This window comes from Merops nubicus, unplaced genomic scaffold, assembly GCF_000691845.1.
Source record: "Merops nubicus isolate BGI_N331 unplaced genomic scaffold, ASM69184v1 scaffold39750, whole genome shotgun sequence".
Classification (NCBI taxonomy): Eukaryota; Metazoa; Chordata; class Aves; order Coraciiformes; family Meropidae; genus Merops; species Merops nubicus.
Window position 1 is genome coordinate 48,046 of NW_008585637.1, and position 25,849 is coordinate 73,894.

Genomic DNA, 25,849 nt, shown 5'->3' on the forward strand with positions numbered 1-25,849 from the left:
AATCAACATCTACTCTTTGATGAACTAACAGCAGCTGAGACCTAGATCTAAAGTTTGTTTAGTGGATTTTAAGCAACTACTCAGGAATCCACCTCAGACAGAAAAAAAATAAATCTCTTAAAATCCAACAAAAATTTCAAATACATCCACCAAGCAGTCCTGATTTTATATAAAGAATTATGTGCTGTGGAAGGATCACATGACCCAGGGTGAGAACTACCTTCACAGCACATGCATAAGCATTTCCCTAATCTCAAAAGTTGAGATTCAAGTTTTGGAAGTGGAAGGACTGCTAGTGGGAAGGCAGTTAGGCATTAAACCTGTCATATTACTGAGTGTTCCCACCAACATCTACTCACCCTTGGGATCCCTTGGTTATTTCTCAGCTAGAGATACGGTCCAGCTGCATAACTGGCTAAGCATGCCCTAGGCAGGTGACTACTGCATGCTCTGAGGTACAGCCCACTCTCAGGATTTGAGTTGTGCCATTTGCCTCACTCTGTCCATTATTTGTTACTTTAATTTGGCCAAGAGATGTTTCCTCATAGCTCAGCACAGGTGCACTTAAGGCCTCCACTTTTACCTTTACAAGGAGATAATGCTACAAGGAACAAGATGCAGTCAGACCCAACCTGGGCAGCTCTGTCTTGCCTAACTGCTACAAAACAATCATCGCTTGTGCGTGTGTCTGTGTATGTGCATTGTGGCTTGCTGTCAGCAGCATGGAGCACTTATCTTTAGGGCCTGATCGTGTTGATAGGAGTGAATTGTTTACAGCACATTTCCAAAAGTTGTCTGCTGCTCTAAAGCTTATTTTAATGTTCATTTTCTTTCTATACAATCCACTCCAACTGTGTTGTCAGGACAGCGGCAAGAACGGCCTCCCGGGGTAGCCAAGCAGAGGTGAGTACAGCCACCATTGTTCACTGTACAGTAGTTATGCCCTGCAAAAGGAAAGAGAGGTGTAAAACTTTAACCAAATACAAGAGCAAAACCACAAAAAACACCCACGTAGATACAAAATAATGCAGATTTCACGAGAAAAAAAGAGAATGAAACAAGCTATAATAGTGAAACAGAAGTGTTTTGGGGAGATGGGAGTCATCATATCCCTTCCGTCAGCCTCTGATATTCACCTCAAAGAAAGGTCCAAATATCAGGACAGAGCAGGAGAGGCAACATGAAAAAAACTGGGCTGTTCCTGAAATGCCTTTCCTAAATTGGCCGTGTGGTCGAAGACATTGGCATGAAGAGACAGTGAGCAAGGAAATACAGGGAGTGCAACATGGGAGGGGACAAAGTCCAAAATGCTCCAGAACATTATTCCTGGATACCACCCACCACAAAAACAGAGGAATGACCGATGAAAACAAGAAAAAAATCAGGTGGGTGGGGAGGAGTGGGCTAATGTTGGAGGTTAAATTGAAAGAGAGGACAGTGCCAGGAGCAGTGGATCTGAAGGGAAAGGTGTCTGATAAAGAAAAACACTTGAAATAGACATATGATGAGAAAGAAATGCTACCAAGGTTCTGAATATTACAAACACAAGCATTTACTCAGAGTACACAGTGTTGTTTTGTTTTACGCTGCCTACCAAAATGGAACTGCAGATTAACTAGTAATAATAATGTAACCGATTTCTTAATTATGACATTTATATACATTTTTATGTTCTGAACCAAGCTTTCAGTTAAATTAAATTATATTTTTAACCATATATGTTGTATAATTTGAAGAGAAACTACCTTAGGATGTTTTTAAGCCTAAAGTGAAAACACCGGAACTCTTATCATTCCAGCCACGTTGTAACAACAAAAAGATATATTCTTCTCCTAGCCATATAATTCGCTAAGAACAACATAACTGATCAGTGATATTGTTTCCCAGGGAATAAATTGTTATTTCAAGGGTATCAGCTTCCTCTCTTCACAAAGGTCTTTTCAATAATGTATTGTATCGAGTCTGGCTGAGCTGATTTTCCCATTGCAGCCCTCATGGTGCTGTGCAAACGCTGCTCAGCGGTAGTCACAACATGGGTGTTATCAACACCCTTCTAACTCCCAACACAAAGGCTCTGCACCTATCTATCTGAAAAACTCAGCATTCAATGGAGAGGAAAGTTCAGCCCTGTCACTCTACTATCTGCTGTTTTCTGAACACTCCCTTTTTAAAAATACTGGATTTCACTAAGGACATTTGGAAGACCATGATATTTCTGTATTTTAAACTTAAAAGTATGTAAATAAGGCCCTAGCTGTGAATATATAGTGTTCAGTTTCAATGATGACAACATAGCAGCTTCTGCCATGTCAGATCCTCATCCTGATCACACACTTGTCCTTTGATAAAGGATAAGACAGGCCCCTTCTTCCTTCCCTATTCTGGTTTCATATGGCAACCACAACAAGAGCTTTTACGAAAAAAAATATTAAAAAAAAGCAGCTTTTAATTTCTTATTAAACAAAAATCTAAGCACTAGCCCATTCTTCACTAACTACCTACATCAGCTGTCAGCCTGTCACCGGGAGCTGCTACTAAGTTCATTCATATGGTGAGGTGCTGCACAGCTGTAAAGCCTTGGGGGCTGTCTGGATTACCTCCTGGGCACTGAGCAAAGGCTGTAGTGATCCCATAGAGACGGGAGCGCTTGTGAGGCTGGAAGTTGTCCTTTTCTACCGAAATCGTGCGATCCACTGCTACAACAGCATCCCTGCAGTATGCAGAAGAGAATATACAGAAGTGAGATGAGGGTGGAAGTACAGGGGAAAACAAAAGCAAACAAAAAAAAAAAAAAGGGAACAACTCTGAAGTTGCTTATTTTTTACCATTAGAAAGTGGCACCAGAAGCAAAATCCTCCAAGACCTCATCTGTCCTGGACAACTCAAATATTTAATAATCTTCATCCCAGGTAGCTAAGAAATTTAGCATGGAGCCACCTTACTAATTTTGAAGGTACTTCCAACACAGGTCAATGTCCCTCTACAGGAACACATCTGTTAGTAGTTTTGACACATTCTTCACTGACACATTGCCCCTCTGACATGCTCTGTTGTATAGCTGACTTTGCAGCTGTTATGCATAATGATTATGGACAATGTTGTATTTCAAGTGAAGCCTGATATCCCAAAGACATATAGCTATCCATAAGCAATCTTTTCTTCCTAAAAATAAAAGGGCATTCAACTGACAGACCTGTAACACTGTTTCCCATTTATACAAGCCTATTGTAGAAGAGCATTTTTCAGCTGTTAGGTTCTAGCTTGGCAAACCTTACAAATCTTAATAGCTCTTCCTGCTGCACTTGGAGTCACTTGTGTAAGAGTTTGCAGATAGAGCCCACACAACCATTTATGTCAAGGAAAAATACATACTTGAAAATGCATGGACTGGATTTTTCGCTGGAAAATAATACACTCTAAAGTCATGATCATGTCAATGTTTTAGATCATTTGCAACAAAGAAAGCATCATCAAGACAGTAAAAATATTTTTTTTCTTATTTCTGGTTGAAATATAGATAACATAGGGCATAGAAAGGCAAGAGTGACTAATTTCTGCCCCCTACAATACAGCAAGTACAGCCACAAGGGAAACATGTTAGCTCCCACTCCTTTCCCAGAGATGTTCAGTGTTTCAAAGCATATTTTTAGAGGATAAATCACTATGCTGAAAATGAAAACTCAGTTAACTGGCAACATCAATAGGTCAACTCTAGACATCCACTCTGCCCTGCATCAGCTATTGTCAGGAAAACAAAAACAAAACCAGGAATGTGTGAGAGGTCAAGCACGAGAAATGCAGTATAGGCTTCGGTTTCTACCAGGGTGAGGAACAGATTAAAGCAGTCCGCAATGTCTCTAGCAGATAACATACCTTCTCCAGTCTGTGTAGTATAAATTCTTCCCATAGCTTGTGACACTAAAAGGGTACTGAATTCCTTCAACAATCTTCCGTCGACCCAGGTGATTAGGGTTCATGCATTCCAGCCTCTTGGTACCTGGGCGTAGTGAAACAATTAAGCGTTTGAAACAGAACAAGAGAGCTCTCTCGAGGAACGAAGGGCAAACGTAAGCACTCGAGCATGAACAGACTAAAGCTTCCTGGAAGTCTTTCAGTATGCTGCTTGGCCAAAGCCCTTCCTGTGCCACATCTCTACATGTGCCAAAGACTGGATGGAAAAGTATCTTGGTGCTAATGCTCATCAGCATATCACTTAGCTTACAGGAACACAGACGTCTAGTGCAGCCATGGCCATTGCTTACAGACACCTGCTACAGATACCAGCACCCTCAGGCTGGTACGGAAGCTGACAGAAAGTCTCCTCCATTCTGAAGGATACTTAAACCACCAACCAGTTCCACCTCCTCTGGAAAGCATTTTTGTAAAGTCAGTTTGGTAAGCATGTTCCCAAAATGCTTGGTGGGTTTGGCCACAAAGGCAAGACTGCAGTAAGAACATCTAACTTGTCGGTACAAACCAAGTGTAAAAAGGTCTGGCTGTAAAGCTACTATACAGGTAGGAACAGTGCTAGTGAATGTAAACACCTGTGGGTTTCTCTTAAGTAGTAGGTTTCAAAATAAGGGAAAAAGGAAAAGAGACAAATGTGAAAAGAAGAGAGGACGTGTGAAAAAGAGAAGAAAGATAGCATAACATTTGAAGGTTTGAGAAAGTGTCTTCCAGTGAGAAAGAGAGCTCAATCTTTTTAGTTTATCAAAAACTTGAGAGGTGACTTGAAGAGCAAAAGCACCTCCATAGGAGATCTCTGGAAGAGTCTATATGCAGAAAGACAAAGAAAAAAAATTCAAACGAGAGTTAAAAGCACACTGGTAAGACACTGGCTTAAAAGTAACAATGGATTTGTGGCAGAACCTTTATCTCTTGATCTTTAAATCTAGTGAGAAGTGCTTTTTCAGGCCTTGCTTCAGACAAATACAATCCAGATTTTGCCTAAGGCTACAGGTCTTAGAGCAACCGTGCCAAGACAATATTCAGTAGGGCCAGATTAGATGCACCACTGTTTTTTCCTGGTCTTAAACTCACTACTTCTTCTACAAAGGCCTAAGCACTGCCAAAAGAGATAGCCACACAGATACAAACTTGATGCATTCCCAGAAAGTTTTGTTATAAAAATTGAAATCCTTCAGCTTGCACACAGTCTCACATGAATACTACAGTGGTAGTAATGATTAATAAACTGAGAATTTCTGACTGGCTATAGTTATCCTACTACTATTACGATAAAAGATTTTACCGTGTCTTTACCTGCATCTACCCAGCACAGCATTGATGTATAAGGATCAAAAGTCAGCCCATTTGGTAACCCGAGATCATCTTTAATAAGGATTCTTCTGTTTGTGCCATCCATGTATGAGGTTTCAATTTTAGGAGCTTCTCTGTTCCAGTCAGTCCAGTACAAGTTTCTTAAGAGTAAGAAAAAGGCAAGAATTAAGACAATGATTGATCTCAAAAGACTGATGGAATTAAGGAAATGCTAAGGACACATAACTAACATGTACACACCCAAAGTAATTTAAATAAGTGATAAATTAAAGAACTACTAAATAAATTAAAAATAAATAAGAAGGACCATATTGCACTTGGACATAGAAGTAACAGAAGCATAGTAAAGATGTAGCAAACATTACACTTCCATTAAAACCAAAAAGAGAAAGCATACACATGAGAAGAAATGACTCTGTTTAGGTTATGTGCAAGATGGCAGCCAAAGAATCTCCATTTCAACAGTTCTGAGGACCATTCAAAATGTACATCTACAGCTCTTCTCATTACCCATCACGTCTGCTCAGGCTAAGCAGCAGGAGCATTTGGCATGCGTTTGTAGGATTAATTAGAAACTTACTTTTTCCTTTTCAGTGCACCAAGTAAGCAATATACAGTGGAATCAGGGTAGTTTATGGTCAGGGGAAGAACCCCAAAGAGAAACATTAATTCACTGATGCTTTATTAATAATAGCCATTTGTTACTGGAGGTTTTTTTTCCCCTTGGATGCACTTTCTGTGGCTGAAAATTTACATGGTCCTTCAATGCAAGCACTGTTGTTGTTTAGCCCTTAACATACACACACACCATGTACTAGGATACAGAAGTCTGTGTTGCTTGACCTGAACTCAGAGTTCTACTCTGTTCATGGAGTTCTGCATGGAACAGAGGTCTCTCCTCAATCTGATCACACTTGTGCCTTTCCCCTTCTCTCTTACCACAAATTGCATTCACTTTTTCTTATTACTCTGTCACTTGATGTACATCCACAGATGTTTACAGCCCATTATTATGTAACATTTTATTCTATGCTAAAGCAATTAGAGAAGCCTGGCAAAGTTGATGCCCTAACACTGGAAGTGTTCAAGACTAGGTTGGGTGGGCCTTTGAGCAACATGGTCTAGTCGGAGGTATCCCTGCCCATGGCAGCAGGGATTATTTTAAGATTTTAAGGTTTTTTAAGATTATTTTTAAGGCCCATTCCAACTCACACCGTTCTATGATTCTAAGTTAATACCTTTACTTTCTTATTTATTTGTCACTCGTTTTCATGGACACCATGCATTTTTTTTGTCACTACAAACCTTGCTTGCAAACATCTGGAATGAAGATGTATCTTCCAAAAAAAACTCTCCTTGAGTGATATAGTACTTTTTTTCATAAATTAATTCTCACATAAGAGCATTCCAAATGCCTATTTTATCAATTCAGCAATCATTTAGTACAGCTTCCCAGCAATTCAATACTGAAAAGAAAGCCTCTTTGCTTCTGTGCTTTTGAATATTTTGACTGAAATGCCTCTTCTCAGCAGCAGCCATGCTACAAAAAGTGGCACCAGGGAAACAGCAGGGAAGTTCAGACATGAATGAGCAGATGTGCTGTAGTACCATGCACTCTCTAGTACTTTTAATTTTCCTTGTATTTCTTGTAAATATTTAGAGAGAAATTGTTAACAGATCAAAGACTACATAAAAGTATGGAGACAATTCTATTGTTGCAGGCTGGAATGATACCTTGAAAACATTTACACTTTCCTACTTACACTCTGCTAGGCTATTTCTGTGAATGAAGCTTATAGGCTCACTTTTTAAAGTACATAATTGTGGGCATCTTCATATAGAAGCCTAATAGGACCTTCTCAGGCAACAGTATGATAAAAGTGAAAATTATGACAGAAGAGGCACCGTAGGGGCTTTCAGAGAAGGAACACAGTACAGGAAGAAGGACTGTCATGATGGAAATTCAAACATAAGGTTGCTTAATCTACTGTTTTAGACCAGTAATCTGGCAAAAAAAAAAAAATTCCAGGTAAGGTCAGTGCTGGTCATCTTGCAAACAATGTACTGAAAATAAAGTAAAAATAAGTATTTGACAAACCTCTCAACAAAATATCACAGTATTACCTAGCAGGCATTTTAGAATTTTTATTTCAAACACAGGACACAAGTAGATTGTTCCTTTTCTGTTTGCTAGTTGTTTTAGGAAAAGGTAGCTCTGTTATTGTCTACAGACAGCCTAGAAACATGGATTCAGAGTATATGCTCATGTTAAATAAATAAAACCAAGCTCTGCACAGAATTCTTGACAACATCTCCATACCCTCTTATAGGATCCACAACAATTGCTCTGGGGTTCACCAGGCCAGTGTCAAAAAGGATGCGCCGCTGCCGCCCATCCAGCCTAGCCACTTCTATTCTGTCCAGCTGAGAGTCAGTCCAGAAGATGTTACGACCTAGGTGATCTACAGCAATCCCTTCAGGGCTTCCCAAGTCTGCAGAAGAACAGAGTAAAACATGTCTAGGCATTATATTTATTCCCAATACACAATGTCAGCCTTGAAAACAACTAACTGAGAGAAGTTTTCTTCAGTTTTCTGGCTGTGGTTCAACGAAACCTAATTCATGTCAGTTGGAAGAGGAATACACATTTTGCCTTATCAAGTTTAAATACACAGAACCTTCATAAATACACAGAATGACAAATTCTACAAGGAACCAACTCATGCATGTAAACTTTCCTTGGTGGATGGACACAGAAAAAGAGTTGATAGCATAGAAACAAACAGTAGAGATTATCTTATTGTACCTTCCTTAGCAGGCCAAGATCTAGAACAGATTTTATAATGCTTAGTATTTCCTCTTCCTTGGTACTGGCATACATGGAGCCCCTCTGAAAACTGGACTTATGCTCCATTTAGCCAATGCAATAATTAAAGATAAACAAGCTCCAAAGCACTAGAGATAATGATAGTAGTTAACTGATGGAATTTAGATTCAGTTCTTGGGGTTTTTTTTTGTTGTTGTTTGGGTTTTTTTGTTTGGTTTTTTTTTTTTTTTGGCAGAGCAAACCTTTTTGGAACATGTTTTAGTACTGTATGTACACAGTTTTTCTTGGACAGTTAGTTGTTCCAAAAACAACAGGAAATAGCAAATAATGACCTTACTGCTTTAGCATTAGTAGCTTCTAACTCAGATGAAGGATGCAGAATAAATACATAACACTCTAAGGTTCAATTCAGCCACTATGAAAAACTTCTCTATACTTTTCAAGGTTCATTCCTCAGTTAAAATAGAGCAGGCAGGCTGTGTGGGATATAGTGAAGCAAAAAACAGGTACAAATCAATTTTAGTCCAATTTAAATTCCAAAAGAAAAAGAATTGCACATGGTCACTCCCAAAAAGAGGTGAAGTGACCCTTCATACCAGCCAGCTATTGAATAACATATGCTTCAGACTCTCACATGTTCTTACTTATTTTCTTGATAATAGCAGAGACTGCTGACAGTGGCCTTGTTCTGAGGTGATGGTGGTGACAATCCCCACTCTCTGGGACTGACTAAATGGTGGTGAAGGAGCTCCCAGCCTCTTTTTAGGAAACAGAAGAAGGTATTAGGCAAAAGATCTGCTGCCACTGATTCCCAGGAGTCCCTCTTCCCTGATTAGTTTCCTTGCTTCAGCTACATGTCAGGACATTTAAAGAAGCCTGAAGTAAATGCCTTTCCTGTCTTGTTGACAATGAGCCAGAAAAAAAAGCTATTCCCCATGGTGGGTAAGTAAATATATAGGCTTCATGTATCACCAGTATTTCCAGAGGCACAAGTGTGTTCCTGCTTTATTGTCACAGGCCTGACAGAGTCACAGGCTCTGTCCCTGGGAACAGGCTTGTACAGATGTATATGGCTAGTACAACTTAAGCACGAAAAACAAAGAGGAAAGCTCTTCTTCCTGATCTGCCTCCACAGCTGCAGAGCTCAGAAAGCCTCCACAGGCTATACAGCTGCAGGGAGAGAGAGCTGGATGGGGCTCTACAATAAAACATGTTGTGCAAAGCAATGCAACTTGGATCACAAGAGCTTTAACAAACAAAGTAGTGCATTCCACAAAAATACATGTGAACTGAGGAAAGCAGCTGCAGCTCATAGGAGGAAAAAGACAAAGACTGAAACAAAACAAAGAATTCTCATGAGTCTTCTGAGAGGGAAGCCTTTTCCCATTTCTTGAAATTTTAAATTTTCAGTCTTGGCCAGCATAGAAGACATCCATTCAAATATTGTTATATTCAAACTTATTTTGTTCTGACTCCTTATTGAGGAGCCCACTAACATCCTGAAGGTGAAGTGCAACATGTCTTCAGGGATGGCATTCATTTCCTATGCAAACAACAGAAATCATAAGACATTTTTACACATACAGGTTTTTTTTTTTTTAGCAGGTAAAACCCATGAGGTTTCCATGTGGCATTGAAGTATCCTGAATGACCTAAAATAATAAAATTTAGTTGAAAGCCTTCACAAATATTTTAAAAGTTTTATTTTCTACACTGCAAGATTTTTAATGCATGCACACACATTTTCATTAGACAGAGTAATTCATATCCGTATCAATTTTTTAGCAGTAGTAATTTCCCTCACTTTTATGAGTAGAATCTGAGCAAATATTTTAATTGTTGAAATTGGAAATACTTTCCCCACAGAATTTTTAGTTGTATAGACACATGCTTGCATTACAGGTTAGACTCCCTTTAAGATTAAATAAGTTGGGATGAAGAAGAAATCTTACAAAGCCATCAAGTTGTAAAGAAATATGAAGTTCCATAATTGCTGGAGTGGTTAGGTATGGCCTTAAGCTCTCTCTTTTCCCTTCCCAGGGCAAGGTAGGATCCAAGCCACCCCCACCTCTCCACTGCCCCTAAGAGCCCAGATAGCGCCCCAGCAAAGCAGCTATTCCAAAGCACAAACTCCAGGTAGAGATACTCAAAACATCCAAAGAAAACCAAAGCATATTTACTGTGGAGTTTTAAAAATGGTTGATCATTTTCCTAAAATACTTTCCTAAATTTTTGTGACAATAGCTGCAAAGGACTCAAAGCAATGGTGACTTCCTCCAGTATCTTGACTACACAGATGTTCCAGGATCCTGAGGACATCAGAACACAGAAAGTGCCCCAGCTATTTTTCTTGTTGATTTTTTAATGGTCTCCCATTCATTTTGTTTTCTGAACTTGGCCTTCCCCTTAAGCCTTTCCATTTAAAACAGTTTTCATCTTTAAGATGCATGGGCTTACACTTACCCTTTTAATGAAAATGAACATGAACTGCAGTGAGCAGTAGAGCCTTGGGGGAAAGAGTATGAGAACAGGACAAACTATAAAAGCACTAACCCCCACAACACTATAAAAGCACTAACCCCCACGACACCCTCTAGTCCAATTCTCAAATCCTTGAGCAACTCCAAGTGTAAAAAACAGACAAAGTGGTTTTACTCACTTTTGTTTTACTCACTTTTAATTTACAACTTGAGTGTGAGGCATGGAAAGTCACAGCTGAAACAGTTTCTAACCACCTTTCAGCTGTTTGATCCCCAAGCCCAGGAACACAGAGCAGGGGTTCTCTTCTTCAACCTCACTGCTCACTAGTCCTTTCTCAGCAAAGCAGGCAGCTGACAGGCAGAGAACAGGACAGAAAAGGACTACACAACCAAATCTCAGCTAGCCAGTGGATTACCTATCTTGCTTGCCTGAACAACAACAAGAAGCTAAGAGTGATAACCAGGGATGATATTCCATGTGAATATATAAATGCAACTCATTAGTCAGCTTTAGTTTTGATTGTGTTTGATACCCATTCAACAGCAAACTGACAATCCATCATCCCCTATTTATACTGTAAATACATTGAACAACAATAGGTCTACTCCAGCACATGACCTAGGTTTTATATTATAATGTTGCTTCTTCACATATTTACATCTTGTAGCCATTGTATCATTGTAAGCATGAATAACGTCTATTCACAGTAGTGTGAGCTTAGCCCACCCTACCCATGTGTTCCATTCCTTACAGCCAGGGACATGGGACCTTTTCAGGAAGGATGCTGAACTAGCCTTTCTAATCAGTATGGTTGACAAGACATAACTATATGAAGAGGTGGGCTACACAAGGGTTGCCAGGCTGGGCACAACATAGCACAGCCAGTCCACAACACGGGAAAGTGAGTGAACTTTAAAAGTCCATGATGTCATAACCTGGGGCTTAGCTCTGAGAGTACTGGCTGTGCTACCCCACTATAGTGGCAGCCCTAAGGAAGCCACCACAGGTAGAAAGCAGTGAAGACCTCAAGACTATTCCCTAGAAGTGACAAAGCATCCAAAGGAGGGTTGGTTTTATTTTGTTTTTATTTTTTTCTTTGTACAACACAGCAAAAATATAAGCAGAGCCTAGGATTGCAGCTGGGTACAAATACCCTCTAAATATTCCTCTGAGGAGCTGAGGCACTGTCCAAAGCCCAGACTGTGAGGCTCTGAACCCTGCTCCTACTAGTGCTTTGAGATAGGCTCTAAAGACACTACAACAGCTCAATACATCTTTCAAATCTCTCAACCTTGAATTAAAACATCCCCAGTGATGTTCAGAAGACACTTAATGGTTTGACAGGTAGATTATCCTTCAGCTGCAAGTAGGGACAGAACCATTTCACTGATGTGCTGCTCCCATTTCTGGCCTTAAACTTAGTTTAGAGAGAACTGACTTGTTGCCTATCTTAGCAGCAGAAAAGAAGTGAAGGACTATATTGCACAGGGAACAGATCTTTTTCCATTTTATGTTATGCAGACTTCTTAGTTATTGTTTAACCAAACAACACAAACATGTAATGCTATAGCTCAGGTGATACCTGTGAAGTATATAATACTAAATTCAAGTCTCTCGTGTCACTCCGAGGGAGTAGCAAGAGGAAGTTTTGTGCTGTTACCTGTTTTGATGATGGTTATTGGCTCCCCACCATGCAGGCTCGCCCTGCTGATCGAAGGGCCGCTGATGTCTGTCCAATAAACCATCTTGTCCACGCAATCGTAAGCAACTCCAATAACAACTTTATCCTGTTGATCAACAAGCAAATTACAACAGCTTATGTTAAACACCAATTATTTGCCAGCAGCAGTAGCTTATGAATCTAAGTCTCAAGCCTGAAAAAAACAAAATTCTTGTGGAAAGGTGAGAGATGGGGATGGCAAGCAGAGAAAAAGAGTGGGCAATAGTCATTGCAGAATGGCTTTGAAAAATTCTTTCAATTATAAGTCCCTTTTCACTAGCAGACACCATTTACAACTGTCTTCTTTCAAAGAAGTATTGTAGGTATTAGTACTGACCAGCTGGTCTGACTTTCACAACTTCACCTGCCTATTCATTTAAAGTAAGTTCATATTGTTATTTCACTGTGTTATTCCTCGCATGCTTTTTTGTCTCATTGTTTCCCTTCAAGGATCCATCAAATTTACACTGATTCACACTCTATATATTCACCAACCCATGCATTATGACTGCATTTCAGCAGTGCTGCCTACATGGCATCGTTTGACTCAGAAGTTCTAACAAAGTAAGTTTTTAAAACAAAGAAAAAAAGCTTAAATACTCCACAAATCATCCTGCTGGAAAGAATATGCTCATGGAACAAGGAACACACAGATGTAATTTTCCAGGCAGAAGAAGACAGGACTAGAGTTTTGAGTTTAGAGTTGAAACTCTTTCCTCCAGGCAAATGAAAGAGACTTTCAGGGTAAATTGGTAATTTCACCTGGATTCCCTGGTCTATCACTTTTGCTGCGTTTGTAACTTGCCACTTCTTAGAAAGATGGTCCAAAACTATGCATTAAACCAGATGCACTTATACATCAGAGTACATTCATGTAGTTTACAAAGCAATCAAAGCAACCTGACAGTGATAAACACTGTCACTTCACAAATACACAACACTGAGGCAACACAGAGACAATGCTGTTAGTGGAGACTGAAAGTTTAATTTTAACTGCAGGTTTTAAGGAAGAGTTGTATTTTATCTCTCAGCATCAAGGATTCATTTTCAAGGAAAAAAAGATTCTCAAGACAGTAGTAAGAAGTGTGGGAAGAAGATTTACCACCCACTGCACCTACACACGGAGAAGGAAGTAAAAAAATTGAAGAAGAAGAAAAAAATAATCTATATATATGTCTGTAGCCAAGAAGTGCAGAGAACTGTCTGAAAAAAACAGGAAAAGATTAAGACTTCGAAAAAAAAACCTTTGAGGGAGTAAGAGAAAAAAAAGGGCCTCTTCACATACTGCTCTTGTAAGGCTCCTAGACTTTTATACCAGAGTCAGAAAGCCAGTGGAAGTGTGAATGTAGAAGAGTTCATATGATTATCTGTTAGAAGCACGTGAGGTCACAAACACTAGATTTTTTGTCTTATTAGCTATTCCTTAAAGAAAAATTATTTTTTCTATAGTGTAGTTTTAGGCTTTTTGACTAGTTAGGTCAGAAATTTTCAGTGACAAAGTGATGGGATGCTGAAATTTCCATCAAGAGTAAAAATTTAGTTTGGACCTTACAATTATCAAAATACACAGACCAGCACTCTCAGTTTCATCTTTGTCACAAGCCTTCTAAAAGACAAGGACTTAGTATAGTAGGTTACTTACTGGAATATGCAAGAGTGCTTTTGCACCGTTTTTCTTCATATTGTTTCCCTCTAGTGGAACATGTTCAATTTTACCACTTTGAGCAAAGAGCAAGTGTGTTCCTGGTGGCAGAGGTACTGTATCTGGTCGAACAGAGGGCCCAACAACAACAGGAGGAGCAGCTGTGCTCAGACCTTTTTAACAGAGAAGGAAACAAGGCAAAAAATGAGCTTGCACAGCATAACAGTGCTACTTGTTATTTGCAGAGACACAATTACAGTCTGACTTCTTAGAAGGAAACAGCCCCATTAGCAGACACTAATAACTATAATCAGATGCAGAAAGCTTCTGAATTTTTTCCGTTGGCTGACAGCAAAGGAGCAATTGACATAATAGGTCTTTTCATGTTCAGCTCTGTAATTGCTCTTTCTGTCAAACGTTTAGAAAAAACTATTTTACTTTCCATCTGAAGTGCGGAAGATGTAGGAAGGAACAGCCTTCATTTCCCAAGGGAAGTCAGTTACTGCACATTCAGATTTGCCACAGCTCCCAGAGAACAGAAACTGTAGGGGCCCCTCACAGTTTCAAGGCAGGGAAGAAGTTAGAAAACTATCAGCTTATTCAGAGACTCACCACGGTTGTCCAGATGCCCTGGCTGAAGGAAAAACGTATGCTGGAATTGCCAAAGTTCTACAGCACAAGGCATATGGTCACTGGGACAGCAAAGATCTGCATTGTTCCAAGTCAGTGCTCTATCTCAGGGACATGAGTAAGCCTCACATTTGGGAGACAATACACTTCAGTGGAGTCACCCACCAAGAAACAAGTGTTTCACCACTTACATGGTGGTTGAACTCCTGGGCCGCTTCTGGTGCCATCAATCTCATTTCCATCCCTATCCACACACCAACAATATCCACTGCTAGAATGGCACTGAGTGGGTAGGTAATTTCCATGCTCATCACACTGAGGAATGAAGTGACCAAGCCTTATGTCCCTTGGGAAGAAAGTGCCTCCACTTCCCAGAGCTACTTCTCGTTCATGTTGGCATTTGGTCTTTTCCAATTCTGTGGGGGGAAAAAAAAAAAAAAAGACCAGTGAACATTTCTGTTTTAAGTATGTTCCATTAACAGTTAATGTATGCTGACCACTTGTAACACAAATATTCTTACCTCTGGAGGAACACAGCACTGTTACAAACCTTGAAGGCATATGCTTTCAATGCACCTTCAGGAACAGTGTGCTCTATAGGTAAATGTGACATATTTGCCTTCAACTAAGGTCATTTTGTCTTTCACTGTCTAGCTTACACCAGAACAAGCAGCCCCCTTGCAGCCTCCTCCACTGAATGGTCATAAACAGAAGTTGAAAAACACTGTTTGTCTCCTTGAAGTACATTATCAAGAACACTCTGTCCAACTTTCAAATCCAATGTCTACTCATTTGGCAGTTACCCATAGGCCTTAAAATATGACTAATTAGCCAGTGCTAATTAAATACAGTGCATAAAGGATTTTTTGTAATGCTAGAAGTTGAGCTTCCCTTCAAAGCCACAAAAGAAAATCACAACATGAAGCAGATGCTGAGTTTGTTACAGAACCTAGGAAGGGAAACAAATCATTGCTTTGATGTAGACTAGTGTTTTAGAGTTCAGTTCTCAAGTTTGAGCACTTGTTTGATACTTTTGGACCTAAGAAAGGAATTTCAAGGACAGATTATCCCTGGGAAGACACACAAGTAAGGGTATAAAGAAAACAGGAATACTAAGTATGCAGAGCATCATATGGTACACAATGGCTAAACCACATGTGTATGTATTACTGTAGAGATTACAGAGGAAAGACTAAGTTTCCAGACTATCAAGAGATTCAATTCTTTTGGTTTCACTTTTACAAAACAGCCTGGACTAAAATATATATCATCTTATGGTATTACCTATCCTGTGACAGGGAATATAGTCTGGATCAATAAATCCTTCTAGATACCAAATTAAATTAGAAGAATACAATAACACCAATCTTTTTCCTTCTCCAGACAAAAAATATCTGGCTTAGTTTTACCTTGCACTTGAGACCCTTGAAGGGTTCTGTGCATTGGGAAAGAAAGAGCTCTAATTATGGTGGAGTAACATTTTCCTGTCAATGATTCCTACAGACAGTTAGAGATAGTCACCACAAACTGCCTGCTGAAGAAGCTTTAAAATTACACTTCCATTTATTCTTTGTTTTCACATTGCCTGGTGGACAGCATTAGCTATGTGTGGCTCAGACTAGACCCAGCCCAGCTGAGTAAAAATCTGATCCCATGCTTCCACAGATTGTTGTGGTGTAAATCACACAAGTACAAAAAAGAAGGGTAATTTTTATTATTTAAACTAGTTATGCAAGCAAAAGCTTTGGACAAGTTTCATGCACCTGGACACAATTAGTGAAATATAAATATCTGGAGAACAGCTCACTGAACAACTGAAATATTTGGCATCAGTTTTAATGTGGGTGGTGGAGAGCCTTGAATCAATGTACAAAAACAGACCCTGAAAGAAAGCTTCCATTAGCTATCTCAAATTTTGTTTGCATGTATTCAATGTACTATGCAGTATGCAGGTAAAAAATATTGATTCCAATAACTGGATAGTTTTGCCACAGTTTTTGGCAAGTGAAAGAAAGCAGAGGGAATACAGAGTATTGGTAATTGACCCACCCAGCTTTTGTTCACTGGGAACAAAATCTTCATTGCATTCATATAATCTTTGTAATGCACTATTAGCTCCTCCTCAGTGAGATATAGAAACAAATGTACAAGCCGGTCATTTTTCCTTCCCATCTGAAACTCACAGAATTAAAGAATATCTAACAACTTTTTAAAAATCAATAGTCTCAATCAACTTTCTGAAGTTGATTTAGTGGCTGGAAACTGCCTGGTGGAAAAGGACCTGGGGGTGTTGGTGGACAGCTGACTGAACATGAGCCAGCAGTGTGCCCAGGTGGCCGAGAAGGCCAATGGCATCCTGGCCTGGATCAGAAATGGTGTGACCAGCAGGAGCAGGGAGGTGATCATGCCCCTGTACTTGGCACTCGTGAGACCACACCTTAAGTACTGTGCCCAGTTTTGGGCACCACAGGATAAGAAGGACATGATGGTGCTGGAGCGGGTCCAGAGAAGGGCTGGTGCGAGGGCTGGAAAACATACCTTAGGAGGAGTGGCGGAGGGAGCTGGGGTTGTTTAGTCTGGAGAAAACCAAGAGGAGACCTTATAGCTCTCTACAACTACCTAAAAAGAGGTTGTAGTGAGGCTGGTGTTGGTTTCTTCTCCCAAACTACTGATGATAGGATGAAGGGAGATGGCCTCAAGCTGCACCAGGGAAGATTCTGATTAGATATTAGGAAGAATTTCTTCACTGAGAGAGTGGTTAGACACTGGAATGGGCTGCCCACAGAGGTAGTGGAGTCATCATCCCTGGAGGTGTTCAAAAAACGAGTGGGTGTGACACTTGAGCCTATGGTCTAGGGGTTAGGGAAATGTTGGGAGGAAGGTTGGACTTGATGATCCTGGAGGTCCTTTCCAACCATAGTGATTCTATGATAATGAATCAGCAAATATGAATTATACAAAGGAGTGTGTGACCCAGCTCTTATACATAAAATATATTAGTATTATTGGTACCTTGAAATACCTATGTCTATTCTAATGTCAAGACAATTTTCACATTTATATCTGCAGATCTTACACAGGAATATCAATGGAATTTTTGAAGGGTATTTATATTGCAGTGATCAAGATCAATCTAGCAAATGGCCTACTTATGCAATCAGCCCCATGAATGTCAAGAAACTAGTCACATCCATTTTCAAAATTAGCACTCGGTTTCTAGAAGACAGAGAATATTTGTTCTTTCTAAAAAAAAAAAAAAGTCCCATCAATACTGATTTTTCAGTTGCATGAAAAGGTGTCATAGCCTATTGTCACTTACTTCAAGGGATAAGTATGTATTTTACCACTTCTGTGCTCCTAAGAGTCTTTTACATTTGTGATCACTTCTTAACAATATAAAGTGTGGTAAGTAATCTATGTTAAAGAAAAATTCTGAAAAGAAATAAAAACAGTGTTACCATATTCATCTGTGCTGACTCAATCATTTTAACCTGTCTCTCAACATTAAACTAATTTCAACTCCCTTGGCTAATGGGTTTAGCCAATATTAAAGTTTATAAACCAAAACAAGCTCCTAAATTGGTTATGATAATCCAAACCAGACGCTTTGAATCCTATTTTTTTCCTCTCCTTATCTCTGAATCATGAACAGGATTATTTTGCTAATAGTTTACAGGCACCTAAAGAAATGTGAGCTGAATCCCAGTCCAGTGTTCCAGCCTATGCAGTATTGAAGGCACCGTAATCTTGCATACAGATGACAGTTGGCTGGGATAAATAGTCTGCTTATACAGTCATACATTGTACTAATTGTTCCTCAGAGAAGATGCTCTGTTTTTGCAAGTTTTAAACTGGATTAATTAACTGTTTGAAATGAGGCTAGCTATGACAGTTTGAAAGATGAGACTGACACAGAAAATAAAGCACATTGCCTGCCTTGATGAGCCAACAGCACATTAGACAAAACATATAACAAGAACTGGCATATACGTAGGTAGTACAAGGGCTACTTTGTAAGCCAGCTTCTATTTGCAAATCTTATAGCTAGTAACTTTCCTTTCCTTCAGCACAGCAGCCTAAATGAAGTTTCTAAGTGCCCTTCCTTTAATATAACTACAGTAATATTTCATTCAGTCAAGACTCTTCAAAGATACGGAACAATTAACATTAGGAGATTTCTCTGATCAAGACTGGCACAAAGAAAACCTCCATTAACCACAACAGGCAGAGCTAAGAGCAAGTAACACCTGCCTGGTGTAACAGTGCTGTTACATCTACTACTATACCTGATTGTAGCAAACAAAGCAAGTCATGCCTATTTCAAGTCTCCATACCAGGGAGATTTTCAGAGGTTCTTGCCATTCCTGAAATCCACATTTGAAAGCCAAGCTAAAAGCTTCCATATTACCTTAGTCTTGGTTTTAAATTTCTGTATTAAGGAATTTAATTCCTTTATTAGAATTCCAAAGAAAAATATACAATGATAGGTTCCATCATTTGTGGAAGAGAAATAGCCATAATACATGAGGAGGAGCTCATTTAAAATCAGATTCACACAGTCAAATAGAAAATTTAGAGGAACAGTGTATTCTAAGAAGTATAATCTTTAGAGTGCCTCTAAAGATAAACTCCTCTTGGAAACCACAACCAAAAAAAAAAAAAAACCAAAACAACCAAACCCACACTATCAGCACATTACCACTATCAGCACCCAGCTCAGTGCTGTAGGGATTGTGATGGGGTATAAATAAGAGTTCAGCATATACACAGGGAACACTGCACAGGTATAGAGAAGCAATGTGGGACTGGGGAGAATACTAGGTTAAGCTCTGGTAACAGTTCAAAAGGACAGTGAAAAAAATGAACCAGAGTACAGAAAAGAGCTCCTAAGAGAGAATTCATAGGGCAGAACAGAGATCAAAGTCCTGATAAGAGAATTCATGTTCCATGGACCACAGAACACAAGTCAGACTAGATACATAGAAGAGTGCATCCTGAACTCAAGCTAAATGTATATCCTTCCTCAGAAAAATAAGTTTGTATTTTATGTTTTAAACATTATTTTCAGTTGTTTCATAAACTACCAGTGGCAATCTTGAATTTTAATTTCACTGAAATGTATAATGGAAATTGAAAAAATTAAATGGAAATAGCATGGATGTGGAAAGATGAAAATCATAAAAGTACAAATTTATCACATAGGTGGAGGAAGAAAAAGAAACCTAAAGCCATATACAAATATTGAAAGTCTTTTTTGGTCATAAATTAAGCTCTTGCAGCAGCACTGCAGAAAATGATTTACTGACTTTTCAAAAAAAAAACAAAAAAAAGAAGGCTGAGAAATCAGGATGAGAAAGAGATGTACAGGACTTCCATTTTGCAGGGGGGATTACAGTCTGATACATTAAACCAAATCAAATTACTTCTGTGACCACATTCAGAAATTTTAAAAATCTGGTGTAACAACACAAACAGTTTTCCACTCACAAGCTGAAGACAGAAGTGATTTAAAATCATGCCCAGAATCAGTATGTAGTCAAAGTTTTTAATTGCCTATGTGGATCACTTAATTCCCCAAATATCACAAGAAGTTCTACTGACATTTTCAATTGCTGTTCTCAGGCTTTGTCAATAAAAAAAAAAAGAGAAAAAAAAAAGGGCAAACAAAAACCAAAACAAAATTACACACTTTCTTTTGTCCCTTCATTTTCCTCTGTAATCCTTCACTTACAGTGCTGCCCTGATAAGTGCATTTCATTTCTCATGTGAAACAGATTGTATACAGAGGACCAGCAAATGGCTCTTAACAGTCAGACCCCTAGGTTCCAAGAATCTAGATTTGTTTCTGTTTAGTAAACAATGTCTGGGGTCTGCAGGGGTAGAAACATTCAGACATCTGGTTTTTTGAAATGGAAAAATGAAGCGTGAGGAAATAATGAAGTACAGACTTTCTTAATAGCTGTGAGCAGGGGGACATTCCAGCATCATTAACTCTTTCATCAACCTGCTGGTTCACTACTACAGACACCCTCTTCTGTGCGACTAAAATAAATTTTGCTTGTTAGTCTACTTTTTTCAAGAGTTACCATTCAGCACTGCTAAGATTCAGCAGTCCATTTCCTATAATAATAAAAACACCAAATATGCAAAAGTTGTGCACATGAATCTGAAAAGGGTACAGCTAAAAGAACTGGGTATTTGGATGAACAAAACTTTCCTTACTACTAACAATCAGGAAAGACTTCAGTGACTTGACTGTGGCTAATTAGATTCCCTTAGTAAAATGGGAAGAAAGGGTCTCTAATTACAGCTGAATACAATAGAGACTCATCTGGAATTGCCATTCTGAAGGAACTCACTTTACAAATTGGGTGCTAAAGTAAACTGAACTGCTTTTTGCTAGACTTCAGAAAGTATATTTTGATTCTATCTTCTGACAATGGATGAACTGTTGGTTCCAGCCTTTTAAAAAGTATTAAAGCTTCAGCAACAAATGACATCCCAAGGGTAGCTATTGTTCTATTAACTCTCTAAGAAGGGAGTAGTTTGCTGCAGACACTTCCATTGGTGCAGACCAGCAAAGCAATACAGATACCTGTGCTTGATTCAGCAAAAGGGAGACTTCGTATCTACACAGACTTTTTCTGCTCAGAGCATTTCATGAGCAGAGCCAATTCATACAAGCATTTCTAAGCACGTCTTCTACTGGTAGTACAAAAAAGTAAAAGAAAAAAAATCAGAGAGATATAGCTGAAAACTAACAAAATCTGGCAGATCCCCTCCCCCCACTTGAACAGTAGATAAAACAAAACTCTCCAGAATATTTTGTTACTCCCATTAAAACTGTGAGGTAGAAAGATTCTCTTTCAAGACACAGTTTTGGTTAGTATGGAAAGTCAAGAAGCGTACAGGACAAGCAGTAAAAAATAATATGAAGTTACTACAAGATAGTACACTATGCTTAGCAGTTTAGTAGACACTAGCCACCACATGTGAAAAGGTGTTCTTCTTAAACAAAAAACACAAGTTTAAGTATGCTATCACATATACTCAGAAGTAGTTAATTGTCCTGTTTCAACCAAGGGGATATGCCAGACATGAAAGCAGTTATTTCTGCCTCTACAATTCTGCTTGAAAAACTGGCACCTTTAAGGTTTGGTTTTGCCTCAAGTTATTCACATCAGCTTTCTCCTCTAGGAGGAAAAATTCTGGCTTTATCAGCTGATTGGTTAGCTAAATATTTTGACATACGTCAGGAACACTAGGTAGTTCTGCATCCATCTGGTATTAAAATGAAAACATGCATGAGCATTCATGCATGAAAAGTTATTTAAAAAAATATTGAAAGACTGAAGAAGTAGTAAAAATCTAGAGCTTCAGAACTAAACACTGCAGAGCCTCCCACAGTTTACCTATGATAGAAAAGTCTACAAGCAGTGGATGATTTGACATAACACGTGTTGTTGACCACATGATAAAGAGTCATGTAAATATGACCTAAAATCAGAAACAACCTTGTGGTTTTTTTACACCTTTCCTATAAACAATAATTTGCTTTTTTTTTAAGACATGAGCATCCAGCTGTGCAAAAGAAGTCAGAAATTCAGAATTAGGGAACATAGCAGCAAAAGAAAAATATTGTGTTATTAACACATCAGGTAGCAATCACTTTTAAGCCAGCACATCCGGTACTAAAAAAAAAGAACTCAATTTTGAATCTTCAGAATCTTTGGACATCATTAAGACCACAGTTCAGAAGCTGAATTATAAAGAGAGCCTTTCTCTTCATTCATACGGCTTCTTGCTTTCTTTCCCTTTGGCCCTATGCCTTTCCTACTCTTGGCTGCATGGTTTGAGCTTCAGTCTGTTGAGCAACGCAGCATTTTTCACCCAACAGCAAGAATCTTAGAAGCAGGAGAACTGGGTTTGAATATACTCAGAAGTTAGGCTTTATTTTCTGGATGAAAGCATTACTCATTCTGCAAAACCTGAGTGCTGTCCCATAGCATGCTTTTGAATTAAAGTAACCATAACAATGCTAATTTGTGCTTCAGTGTGCCTTACTCTTTTTTTAAGTGTACCTTCGAGATCAGGAGTTTTATACTTCAAGGCCCAAAGTACAATGCAAGAAAAGAAGTGTGGGAGGGTAAAGAACTTTTTGCTAAACAGAAAACAATCTGAGCAAATAAAAAACCAACTCAGCCCTAGTTAGAAACTGGAGTTAGTCTTTCTGGACTCTTGCTGGCTATGCATGGCACATACACATCTAAATCCTACTGCAGACAACAGTGGAGGTACTTTGGTCTTATCCTTTGCTTTTCTCCTGTCATTGTTGCATTTCATTCATGTTGTCAATAGTTCCAGATGTTTTGTGACTATTGTGCATACAAACCAAATCAATATGTGGTCAAACCTTTACATAAGGCAACTTCAAAACATAGTATCAGCCTGGGGCCTGAGAACTGCTAGGAGCAGAATAAACAGAACAAAATGGGACATTGAAGAGGATATCATGGAAAAGTGATAATAATCAAGATAGAAATTTTGACACAAGCTTGCTGAAATTCAAAACTTGAAAGACTTGAGAAAGAACAAAGATCACAGTAAAACAATGCACTATCTGTTCCAGAAAGTAACCAAATTAACATATATTCTCCAATTCCCAAATTATACTTCTGGTCCAACTTTCAAAAACTATAAAATTTTACCTCCTAACACACACCGGAAACCATCCCCACGATAACCTGCCTTACACTGGCAGCTGAAGGACCCAGGAGTGTTGTAGCAGAAAGCATCTGGATGACAGTGGCCCTGTTGACATTCATCTACATCTGTAAAAGAAAAGATCAGTCTCAGAGAACTGTTCCTCTTGATGGACAAATCAGAGTGATAAACTGAAGTGCAAACCTGCCATTTTACTTTCAGTGTCCTATTTTAGAATACCTGGCTAGAATTATAGACCACTGGAAGAACATCTATACAGGAATATAAAGGACAAAAAAAAGCACATGTATTTCTGGCTCTCAGCAAATTCCTGCATTCTGTTTTTCCGATGAGTAACTGGCATTGTTAACTCACACAGTATTTTAGAAATTTATGCCTGTGTTTCTCAAGGAAAAGCATTAACACACAAGAAGTAGGATTTGGCCAGCAAGGTTTCCAATGTAAAGCTGCTCCCCCACTGCACTCCAACTGATATAAAACAGAGTATAACTTTTTACATAGTCTAAGCATCATGTGTCACCACCTTACTAATATAAACCAATACAGTTCAAAAAAGGTCCAGCAGATGAAGATCTGCTTCATCTACCGTAGATCTACCGTAACTGTGGCTACAGTAAAAGCAATTTTTGCATTTACCTCATCTTGGACCTTTTGCAGCTCAAATATTAAAGAAGGAATTCAGAAGTGAGGAAGGGAAAGGACAAAAGCATAATGCACTACTTGCCTGAGGGACTTAGTGAAATTTCCTACTTTGAATCACAAGAAGCTATAGGGCACTGCAATCAAGTTATGCAACAAGAAGTATAAACCCCACCCCCCTCTACCCCCCAAGAACTGGTGCTACCCACCCTCACAGGCACGCCCGTCTCCGGAGAAGCCAGGGAGGCACGTGCAGATGTAGGCAGACCCACCGGTGTACACACACTGAGCACGCTGGGGAATGTCACAATTGTGTGTGCCTGTCTGGCAATGGTTCACGACATATTCAACAGCTGCAGGTTACATATACAAAAGAGAATAGGAAAATCTGAATTTTTCTTTGCAAAATCTGAAGCTAATAATAAATTTATTGGGAGGAAAGAACAGCTGTGAAAGCACACAGACGGTAAAGAAAACAAAGAAACTGAGTTTTTTGGTTTGGGAGTTCGGATTTTTCTTTTTTCCAAGATCTCTCCTTTGACTGGTGTTAAATCTTAATGTTCTTACAAGGAATTGATTGTCCTCAGCACCTCATAAATGTTTGTTAATATAGAACAGGGCAGAAAAACTACACAATGACAGAGCCTAATATCCATGGCAGTTCTGTTTGTAAAAGGGAGTCATGGATGAAGAAATGTAAGGCGTCTCACAGAGGTACTTCACATGTTAGCCAAGTGGTCAGTTCACTGCACTGGGAATTATTAGACATCCTGCTACACTAACCTAGCGCTGACCCAGGGCTGTCGTCACTTGGCAACAGACAGGAGCTGTGACTCACTCAATAGGAGATAAACATATTTGTCAACTATTGGACAGATTTTTGAATAAGTGTGGAAGCTGGGACGAGTCCTGCAGCTTTTCATAAGTTACTTTCTCACAGTTGTGCAGAATGCCTCTGAAGACACTGCACTGTTTTGCACACATATTATTTCTGCTAGTTGCTGGCGATTTGCCTATGCTTACCTGTTATGTCAGAGAAGATGAAAGGAGACCATGGTATTTTAAATAGGAAGAGGTAAAATACTACAAAAATTTTGGGCCTGGAAATACACGTTTGCAATGTATGCATCTAGGAACCAACTTCCAGATGCTGTAGCAGAGCATTCAGTGAGGCTTTCTTCACATAATTCTTATGAGGAGCTGACAGACCAAGACAAACTCTACAATGCTCTTTACATCGCAGTGCACAGATGGAAACTACCACAGTATTGGCAGGGAAATAATAAAAATCAGCCATCAGAGCCAGATCTGAAAACAGCAGTTTTTTCCATTTCTCTGGGGATGACATCATTGCTAGTATCATTTATATCTGTACTGTTTGATGAAGCAAGTTTTAGATTACAAAATAATCTATTCAGAACTGTATTATAAATGCGTAAGATTTGGAGTTGGAGCTCAAAGGGAGTCCCCAAGTCCTCCTATTCCTCAGTCTACAAATAGGAGAACAGGATTTATTTATAACTCCCTTCTAGAGTGATTCAGTGAGTCACAGAGCTGGTATGAAAAAGCTTCAGTTGCAAAATGCTGAGTCAGAGCTGGTATTCCAGAGCAAGATGCAAAAGCACAAAGAGGGTAGCAGTTGCCCCTTCTGGGGTTCAATTTGTCTGGGGGTTATAAAAGTCTCACTGGTGGAAAAGGGAACAAGATTACCATGGCATATATTTTCAGTCTGTTGGGAAACTGGGCTTCATCGTCTCTCTTTTCAGTCTTATGGATGCGAAGTCTGGTTTTGATTGAAGGAAGGGATCGAACTGAAGTTTTTCAAGCTGGCCAAGAAATTACTTAGCACTTGTTAGAAGTGTGACACATCAGCTTCATGGGAAAGTGGTACAGTGAAGCTGGCGAG

General features: G+C 39.1%; 1 protein-coding gene across 1 annotated transcript in view; it reads right to left on the reverse strand.

The window, feature by feature from the left end:
- Positions 1 to 705: 705 nt before the first annotated feature.
- LOC103780313 (nidogen-1-like) overlaps positions 706 to 25,849 on the reverse strand; it is a 38,235-nt gene continuing 13,091 nt past the window's right edge. Inside the window, 10 exon segments of the mRNA XM_008947982.1 lie at positions 706 to 944; positions 2,598 to 2,710; positions 3,874 to 3,997; positions 5,263 to 5,420; positions 7,601 to 7,772; positions 12,249 to 12,375; positions 13,951 to 14,123; positions 14,772 to 14,996; positions 23,289 to 23,411; positions 24,153 to 24,296. Of these exon segments, the coding sequence (XP_008946230.1) occupies positions 823 to 944; positions 2,598 to 2,710; positions 3,874 to 3,997; positions 5,263 to 5,420; positions 7,601 to 7,772; positions 12,249 to 12,375; positions 13,951 to 14,123; positions 14,772 to 14,996; positions 23,289 to 23,411; positions 24,153 to 24,296 (1,481 nt within the window). The 3' untranslated portion in view covers positions 706 to 822.